At 48.2% G+C, this 9762-nt stretch overlaps 1 protein-coding gene across 6 annotated transcripts; it reads left to right on the top strand.

The window, feature by feature from the left end:
• The first annotated feature begins 2721 nt into the window (after nt 1–2721).
• On the top strand, nt 2722–8263 carry PPP1R3E (protein phosphatase 1 regulatory subunit 3E). 6 transcript variants are annotated; one of them, XR_012002095.1, is made up of 4 exons: nt 2722–3398; nt 3713–4110; nt 5753–5891; nt 6186–8263. XR_012002095.1 is itself a non-coding variant. In XM_026007534.2 (2 exons), exons 1-2 carry the CDS (start codon nt 2982–2984, stop codon nt 4076–4078), a joined length of 783 nt encoding a protein of 260 aa, XP_025863319.2. In that variant the 5' UTR covers nt 2722–2981; the 3' UTR covers nt 4079–8263. The 6 variants fall into 6 exon arrangements, 2 of the variants coding, with proteins under 2 accessions (XP_025863319.2, XP_072617312.1); XR_012002094.1 differs by having other exon boundaries at nt 3656–4110; XR_003236341.2 differs by having other exon boundaries at nt 3656–5891.
• The last annotated feature ends 1499 nt before the right edge of the window (nt 8264–9762 follow it).

The raw sequence follows: 9762 nt of genomic DNA, 5'->3' as shown, positions 1-9762 counted from the left end.
CCTTTCTTTGCTCTTGGGCTGATCATTCCAGCTGCCACCAGCAAGGCTGCCTTCTTTAGAGAATAATCCAGTCCAGTCCTTCATTTGCAATCCTGATTTCTTCTAAGACACTTACTTGAAATAAAAACACTTTTAGGTTTCAGGATCCAAATGTTTCTGTCTGCCCTCCCATTTATTTATAAACCCTGTGAGAGCAAGAACGGAATTATATTCACTGTTATGTTCTTCAGGCCTAATAGACACTCAGTAAATGTTGACTGAACAAATCATTCAACACCCTTGGTCAGTTATTTGAGCAGGCCCACTCTGATGTTTGAAGATAACTGTAGTGGCTGTTAAAGAACCAAAGACTCAACTGTGAAGAGGGAAAAAAAGAAAAAGAAACAAAAATTGATTTGGAATAAAGGTTCAATATCAGTCTGAGGGGCACCTGGGTGGCTCAGTGGTTGAGTGTCTGCCTTCAGCTCAGGGTGTGATCCTGGAGTCTCTGGATTGAGTCCCACTTCGGGCTTGTGGGAAGCCTGCTTCTCCCTCTGCCTGTGTCTCTGACTCTGTCTCTCTCATGAATAAATAAATATCTTTTTTTAAAAAAAATGTCAGTCTGAGCAGCCAGAACAGAGCTACTAGACCAACACAAATTATACCTGGTCCAAAGCTGCATACCTCAAGGATCTTCTCAGACCAACACCACAGAGCCCAGGAATAACAGTGAAACTATAGATAAAGCATAAATGTTTTTATCAGGACATCTCAGACCATAGGCCCACTTTGAACCTTATCTGTTCTTTCAATGATATAGATATACATATCTAAAGATTTTATTTATTTATTTATTTATTTATTTATTTATTTATTTATTTATTTGAGAGAGAAATAGAAGGAGAGAGAGCATGAGCAGGGGAGGGACAGAGGGAGAAGCAGACTCCTTACTGAACAGGGAGCTTGACCTGGCACCCCTCAATGATATATTTTACAAGAGCAAGGAAGACAGTTTTAAAATGCTTGACTATAACATAAATTAGTGTAACATTATTTTACACCCTAAAATAGGAAAAGAATATGTCCTGAATTATATATGTATGCATAAAATCAGAAAATAAAACTCAGGGATGCCTGGGTGGCTCAGTGGTTGAGCATCTGCCTTTGGCTCTGGTCAGGATCCCGGGGTCCTGGGATCCAGTTTCCCATCAGGCTCCCTGCAGGGAGCCTGTTTCTCCCTCTGCCTGTGTCTCTGCCTCTCTCTCTGTCTGTCATTAATAAATAAATAAAATCTTCAAAAAAAATGTATCACTTTAAAAATGATTCTTGGCTAATTAGCATTGCTAAGGTTAATATTGGAGTAAAAATGCAAACAGGAATGACTTGTATGACAAGATAGTATGGGTCTCACTGTTTATTTCCAACTTAGTTACCTGTGATTTTTACAGTTAAACTATTGTGTAAATGTAGAGATTCCATTTCTACTCTAACATTCCTCATTACAGTACTCTAATGTCAACTATTATCACTAAACGTTTTAAGCTTATATAACCAAATGGATAAGAGAGTGGGCTCTAGCACAGACAGCTGATGTTCTAATTCCAGCTCCTCAATCATTACCTATATGACCCTGGGCAAGAGTCCTATCCCCTCTCTCCCTCAAATTTCTCACTTATAGGATATCTATAAAATATTTACAGGAGTTAATATTTGTGAGGATCCCTGAGTGGCTCAGCGGTTTAGCGCCTGCCTTGGGCTCAGGGTGTGATCCTGGAGTCCCGGGATCAAGTCCCACATCAGGCTCCCTGCATGGAGCCTGTCTCTGCCTCTCTCTGTGTCTCTCATGAATAAGTAAAATATTTTTTAAAAGGAGTTAATATTTGTAAAACTCGTGCAAGCATACCCAGAACATTTTAAGTGTTACACAAGATCGGTAGGAAATTCAGAGAAAATAATACACAAAATACTTTTTTTTTCTTTCACTAATGTACAACAAAATGAAGGAGAAAAAAGCCAGCTTTGTGCCCCTGTTAGAAGCTCCCACTAGAGCTAGAAATCCAGTCCCAACTCCCAGAGAGTTGTGTTCACTCACTCAGTAATTTGAGAGCCTACTATATGCTGAAACTGACCGTGCATCAGACAGTTTCTGCCTTCAAAGTACACGCAGTGGTGTTGGAGATCAGAATGCTCATCTACTTTCTCACAGATGAGAAAATTGATGTCCAGAGAAGTTATGCCTTGCTCAAGGTCACACAGCAAAATGCCACCAGAGGTGAGACCAGAGCTGTCTTCCCACAACTCAATTCAGAACTCTTTCTTCCAATGGACCACCCACCCTTTTGAGGGCCACGTCTCAGCTTCTATTTGAGACATTACCTAGTTTTCATGACCTTTCCTTCGGTGCTCCCTCCGCCACCCCACTCCAAAACCTGGAGCCTAGGGTTTGGAAAAGAAAACGGTGAAACTCTAAAGAGAAAGTCACACGCTGGGTATTTTGAACCAGTCTGCAAGACCGGGAAAGGTGACTCTGTCCTCTGCATTAACCCTTCCGGTGCTGGAGAGGTTGAAGCTATTTAAAAAAAAAAAAAAAAAAAGCCCGAGTGGTCTCACTCATCAAGACCGGAAGGGGGATCCCCGCCCCCGGTACACTGCGAAGACTGACGGGGAGCCCCATATCAGCGGACTGTGGGCGGGGGCCGGGGCGAGAGGGCCGCGGCACCGGAGGGTGAGCGCCGCTGAGCGCACGCTCAGAGCAGACAGCCCGCAGGAGGCAGGAGATGATGGTCTACAACCCGGGGAGCTGGCAGCCAGAGCGGGGGGAAAGGTAGTCACGGAGGGGAGACTGAGCTACAGGAGGTGGAGATCCTGGAGGTGACAGCAAGGAGAGTACGCAGCGGCAGCGGCGAGGGGCGGCTTCTGCGCGGACGCCGGGCGGTCGGGGGAGAGGAGAGCAGGGCAACGCGGCGGCGCTGCAGGAGGGCCGGGCCGGGGCGGGGGGTGCCATGTCTCGAGAGCGGCCCCCGCGCGCCGACATCCCCCGCAACCTGAGCTTCATAGCCGCGCTGACAGAGCGTGCCTACTACCGCAGCCAGCGGCCCAGCCTCGAGGAGGAGCCGGAGGTGGAGCCCGGCGAGGGCGGGACGCGCCTTGGGGCCCGATCCCGCGCTCACGCCCCGAGTCGGGGTCGCCGGGCTCTTTCTGCTCCCGCCGGAGGCGGCGGCGTCCGGGCGCCCCGCAGCCGCAGCCCCGACACCCGCAAGAGAGTGCGTTTCGCCGACGCGCTTGGGCTGGAGCTGGCCGCGGTGCGCCGCTTCCGCCCCGGAGAGCTGCCCCGGGTGCCTCGCCACGTGCAAGTGCAGCTGCAGAGGGACGCCCTCCGCCACTTCGCGCCGTGCAGGCCTCGCGCCCGCGGCCTCCAGGTAGGCAGGCGGCGGCGGCACGCCCCTTCCCCGGGACCTCCCCGACCTGGCCGCCGTGGGCGTGTGGGCGAGGACTTACGGAGGAACACCTACGTCCACTCCCAACCCTAGGCTTGTTGCTCTTTCCTCTTGGGGCCGCACTCTCAGCGGGGCTCCACTCCCGACTGCGCGACGTCGGGGTCGGCCTCGGATTGGTCCAGTGCCTCGCCTGACCCCGCCCCCGTCTCTCCTCTCCTCCCCCCCCCCCCCCCCCCCAGGAGGCGCGCGCCGCCCTGGAGCCGGCCAGTGAGCCCGGCTTCGCCGCCCGCTTGCAGGCGCAGCGCATCTGCCTGGAACGCGCCGAGGCGGGCCCGTTGGGCGTGGCCGGGAGCGCGCGCGTGCTGGACCTGGCCTACGAGAAGCGCGTGAGCGTGCGCTGGAGCGCCGACGGCTGGCGGAGCCAACGCGAAGCGCCCGCCTCCTACGCCGGCCCGGCCCCGCCCCCGCCGCGCGCGGACCGCTTTGCCTTCCGCCTGCCCGCGCCACCCATTGGGGGCGCCCTGCTTTTCGCCTTGCGCTACCGCGTGACCGGCCACGAGTTCTGGGACAACAACGGCGGCCGCGACTATGCGCTACGTGGGCCCGAGCACCCCGGGAGTGGCGGAGCCCCGGAGCCCCAGGGCTGGATCCACTTTATCTGAGCCACCTGCGGCCGGCGGCGGGCAAACCAAAGGCACCCAGGGGCTGGGGGAGCCCGAAGATTTGGCGGGGAGGAATGAGAGAAACCGAGATTGGCTGGGAGCTGTCCGAGGGAGTCAAGGGGGGGGGGGGGAAATCAAAGGGGTGTGGGGAGTGGGCGGAAACAACCAAGGTCGGGGACATCGGGATGGGAGGACCGGAGTTGGATGTGATAGGAACCCAAGGCATAGAAGAAGGGATTAGAGGGATTAGAAAAAAAGCAAAAGATTGGTGTCGATGCGATGTCCTATACCGTGAGCTAGTGCTGGGAGAAAGGAAGTGGACTCGTCAGGCCTAGGCAGTGAAGGTTAGCTACTTCCTTGAGATTGAGTAGGAGCCCACCTGACTGAAGTCATTTGGATTGCTCCTTCCTCTTCTAACCCGCCAACTGCCACCTCAGGTCCCGCAGTCCTGCCCATCCTAGCTTTAAACTCAGCCATCATTGCCTTGCTGAAGTTCCAGGAGCTTGGCCATTGCTCCTCAGTCCCAGGCGTTAGGACACGATTCCTTGGTTATCCCTGACGTTCCCGGGCTTAATTGACCCCTGACTGGCCTGGGGAGTGATGGCAGACCGCAATCAGAGCTCCTTCGTCCTCCTCCAGGCAGCCCTGGGGATTAAAATGAAGGCGAAACCAACTCCAGGCCTGTCCTTGTAGCCAAATAATGTCATTCCTGAGGAGTTGGTACACTCAGGGGCTTCCAGAAAAATGCCAGCCTTATACCTTCCTAGGGTGCCTTTTAATGACCTCTAAGCTCTTTATGCACTGTATTTGTCATGGAATAGTGAATCACAAGAATCACTCTCATGATTCTGCCTCAGAAAGACTCACTGACTAGCCGTATTACTTTGGGCAAAGTTAACTTTACCTTTCGGGGCCCCAGTTTTCATCTTGGAAAATTAGATCTTGGCGAGGTGATCTCACAGTCTATTCTTGCTTTGATATTTTATGATTTATGAGTGGCAGAGTGTAGATCTGCCCCAATCTCCAACCTACAGTTGGAGTGCTACAGTTCAGAACACACAGCACTTTCAGCATTTGGGTAGGGCTGAGGATGAATATTTGACACAAATATTCAGAGCCCAGGAAGCATCTCATAACCAGACTTCAGCCTGATGGTATTCCAGGGCTTCTTCCAAACTGCAGTTCATCCTCTGCCCCGTGGTTTTTGCTCTTGACCCCCACAGACTTCCAGTCTAGGTCCTTTAAGACAGTTTTGGGCAGCTGCATCTCTTTTGGGGAAAATAATGTTTGGGAGCCCCAGAGATGAAACCATGTGAGGCTCTCTTTAGGATAAAGGATTATGGATATGAGAAATGGAAAACATTTCAAATCAAGAATCAAAGCCAATTAAGTGGCACCAGAAGATGGCAGTCTGTTCCATACCCTGAGCAAGTAAAGTGGGAAAGCTGGACTCTTCTATCACAGTCATGCCTTAGATCTCCCCTCCTGGCTAACCTCTGCTAGTAGTTTTTCCTTTCCTTTCTTGCCCTATTCCTAAGCTTTTTCCTTTCCTTGTCCCTCTCTCTCATCACTTTCATTTTCCTTTTAGTATACAGGGTATTCACCTTCGTTTTCTCTTTTCCATTTGCCTCCATCTTCGTCCTTGTTGATCTCTGCTATTCCTTCTCCCTCCAGAAGGGGTGGAGAACCTTCTTCCTTTCTCCAAGACCATGGTTGATCCACCTTCCTTCCTCAGGCTCCTTCTTGACAGTCTTCTAGAAGGGAGAAGAGGGAAAAGAAGCAGTTCCTGATGCAGATGAACAGCTGCTCCCAGGTAACCAGTTCCCCACACCCTTTTCTACCTGTTACTACTTTCTTAAAAATTTCTGAATCCCCCTCTTCCTTATTACTAAGTCAGAGAGTGCATGCACATGGGCCCATACATGCATTCAGAACAGAGTATGGGGCTTGTTACCATGCCCCTCCTATCCAAAGCCTTAGTCTTTTGAAGGAAGATGGCCAAAAAAGAGGAATCTCGAGTTGCTCCTCAAAGAAATGCCGGTTTAAACATCATCCTTACCTGATGAAGAAAACAAAAAATTTCATGCATCTTGTGGATCATCTTCAGGTCAAAGTTCCAGCAGAGTGAAGAAAGAAATTCCTGGAAGCCACCAAACAATGCACTTTTTAGTCATCGATGAAGAGCCCAAGGGAGGATGATGGAGAAGGAGGAGCCTGGGTTGAGGCTCAGTGTATAATAATCTCTTGCCTAATGTGTATGCATTATTGTCATGTTGTATTAACAATCATAATAGCTCACCTTTAGCAACTAAAATCTGGTGTCTTGCATGCATTATAATCCTCAGAACAACTCTATCAGTTGAGAAATATTATCCCTGTTTCAGAGATGAGAAAACAGGTCAGAAAAGCTAAGTAATTTGTTCCAAGCTCATATCTCTGGTAAATGGCATAGTTAGGATCTCCAGAGTTTCTATGCATAGCCATGTTACTGTATTTTTTACTTTAAACAAAACTGAAAACTTTGCCATATATAATCTTTTATTGGGAAAAGAACACAATTTCTAATTGCTCTGCCTTCCCATCCTCCCAGTCTTCCAAACTGGCTCAGAGAAGGCATAGTACTGAGGGTCCCAAGCTCCATGCAGGAGCTTGCTGCTCTCTCCTGTGCCAGTGTCCTGGCTGTGCAGAATCAGCAAGGTACCACACTGCCTGCCTGCTAGAGAACTTGGGAACCCATTTGAACTCCAGCTTTTCTGTACATTGATTGGGATTCTCTCCTGGCTGTAACCAACCCACACTTGTTGGTGTGACACCCTTTTCCACTCCCCGGACTAGTCTGGAACTGACCAGTCCCTAAAGTTTCCACTAAAAGGTATCCCTGACTCGGACAACTCCCAAATGGTCTGTGCTTGGGCCCTTTCTGCAAGCCTGGGTAGTATTGAGTGGAAATGTAAACTGGTTGGAGACAAGGAACCAAGGATAATCCATTTTTCCCTGAGCTCTCTCTGTAGGAAGTACATTGGCTCACCCACCCCCCATTCTCAGCTTTAGAGAACTAACACCTGAATCTTCTAGTTCTTCCCATATAGAGCTGCCCCAGGGCCTGGGGGTAAGCTGGTGATCTAATCTGGAATGGGAAATACTAGAAGTTTGAAGCAATCTTTAGAGATGTGTTACATATTAGGCATTGGGATGAGCCCTTTCCCCTAAAGGCTGGTGACTATATGAACAGGAACAATTTAACATATAATACGTCAGCTGTGGACGAGACAGCACTGTAAGAGAAAACATTACCCTGGTTAGGGGCTTGAACCCTTGAAGCAATACAGCTGGAACATTGCCCATTTCTCTCATCTAGACCTCCGATGTTTCCCTACACCAACCTGTCTTAACACCTACGAGCCTTCTTCTTGTACCTTGTTTCTCTTTATGAATGCAGCTCATTATTTCTCTTCATAGTAAGACCTAACTCCTGAACTTTTCAGTCTAACACCCGCCTTCCCTTGCTTCTAACACCTGTGTTTCTCTGGAGCTCCTCTGGATCCCTGCAATCTGCAAGTCATATAATCAGAGACCTGGAAAAGCTTATCTTTAGAGATCACTGGGGTCCCTGCTTCAGTACAGATGAGAACACAGGTCCGGAGATGGAGTGACTTCAGCAGGGCCAGAGAATTTGTTAGTGCAGCTGGAGATGGGGCTTAACCCCAGCCTTCCTGACCATATCCCACTCCCAGGCTAGAAAACAGGCTGCTGCACAATCAGACCTGGGGTTTTTCATGGCAAGGATAATATCACAAATGTTTCATTTTCTGCTGCTAGTTTCCACTCCCTTTTCTATCCCGGCATAAAAAGAAACAAAAGGCACTTGTAGTTTTCTCTGTTCTCCCAAGCCTTGGCACTTTGGGTGATATTGCTAAGGAACAGTGAAGTTGCTAAAAAAAAGACTGAATAACCCACCCCTTGACTAGCTAACCTGGAGAGGAATTGCAAGTTTGCTATGTGAATCCCCCCAAACCACAGTTCTCATCAGGCCCTCCCAGAGTGTCCTCATCCCCTTCACAGCGCAGCCCTGTTCTCTGGGCCCCAATCCCACTAGAGCTGAGCCTCAATTAGCTTCCTCATGCAACTGCCCTCCCTTCTGGTTAAGAGGCCTCATGTTTGAAATAAAGGTAAAATATGAATATATATTATAAGATACTGAGATAAATTGATTTTTTCTGGGGGGGGGGAGGGTGGCAAGAGACCCAGCGGCAAGATTCCTCTTCCCTATTTCCCATTTCTTGGTCATCTCATTTCCTAAAAGCCCTGTCCATTGTTGTCCTATTACTACACAAAAGTTGGATGGGCAGAAGATACAGAGGAGCAGCACTGGTATAAGACACCCACCATTTGGGTAGTGGTAGGAAAGTTATCAGGGGGCCCAGCTCTAATTCCCTAGCACCCAGCACCAATTCCTGGTACAGTTAAAGGGTAAAAGCCCCGAGTTTCCCCTTGTGTCGGGGGGCCATCTAAGTTACATTCTTCTTAAGCGCTGAAGGGCAGAGCAAAGCCCTTTTCTCTATCAAGGGCAACCCTAAAGTAAAGCACAAGAAATATGAAGAGGAAAAGCAAAGACCTCTGTCTAATCCAGAGTGGAACAATAAATATTAAAGTGAGGCATCCTTGAAAAAGATCAGGTTCTAACATAATTTTGACTTCCACATCACCTGAACGATGAGAGAATCCAGTTACCCACAAATGAGACAATGTTTCTAATAGGAAAGCCCTAACCTGAGAATAATCAGATTCTCCTAATTTCATCATAATGGCCAAGTTGTGATGTCACTACAGAGCACCCACACTTAGTTGTGAAGCTAGATATGCTGAAGGGTAGAGTCAGCATGAGGAGCAGACACCCAAAGAGAGGTAAGTGGGGCCTTCCCAGGGTTTTTCTCTGTGGCTTATTGCCTAAAGTCCCTCTGTGGCCCTAATGTCTTTCCTGGCTTCTCACAGTTTAGTGCTACGTCTGTCTGAAATTCTTCCACAAATTCCTTCACTGCAGCTTTAGCTATCCCAAATCTTTTAATAGTTGCAGTTCTGATTGGTCAGCCCTCAGCTTTTGGATTTCTTAGGAGACCAGGCACAAAATGGTGGAGCATATTTCCCCTAAGTGAGGCAGAAACTCCCCATATCCTTTTGGGTTGTCCCAGGGGTAGATGCTAGTTTTGGGGTGCCTCTATCCCAGGACCCCGAGATCACACCCTGAGCCAAAGGCAGATGCTCAACCACTGAGCCACCCAGATGCCCCTTTTTGGAGGCTTTTAAAAGAAAAACACATTAGTCACAAAAGTGAAAATAGTTTAGAATGAGAAAAGATAAAAATGTTTAAAGAGCTGACAAATACCACAATATAAAATCAAGAAAAATAAAATTGTAAAACCTACTTGAAAAGCATTTTTTTTTACAATGTTATTTTTGAGTGCATGCTCTTGATAGCTTCTATGATGATTATGTTTTCTCTAAGGAGTATAGAAAAGTCTTCTACATGACACTTTTTTTTATTCTTAGTGATTTAGAAAATTTTCACCTTCACACTTTATAAGTGATAAGAATATCACAATTTTTTTTCAGATTTTTATCAAACTTGAAAAAAAACACTATCAAATTTCCTTGATGTATGTGATATAAAATTTCAGAGCATTTCA

Source organism: Vulpes vulpes, chromosome 6 (assembly GCF_048418805.1).
Source record: "Vulpes vulpes isolate BD-2025 chromosome 6, VulVul3, whole genome shotgun sequence".
Taxonomy (NCBI): Eukaryota; Metazoa; Chordata; class Mammalia; order Carnivora; family Canidae; genus Vulpes; species Vulpes vulpes.
This window is presented reverse-complemented; position numbering and strand designations above follow the sequence as displayed.

What these genes read in the sequence shown, in the direction of transcription:
- PPP1R3E (XM_072761211.1), top strand. Translation starts at nt 2,982, where the DNA reads ATGTCTCGAGAGCGGCCCCCGCGCGCCGACATCCCCCGCAACCTGAGC. An exon ending in CTCGCGCCCGCGGCCTCCAG is followed by an intron (nt 3,399 to 3,655) that starts GTAGGCAGGCGG and finishes CCCCCCCCCCAG; the next exon opens with GAGGCGCGCGCCGCCCTGGA.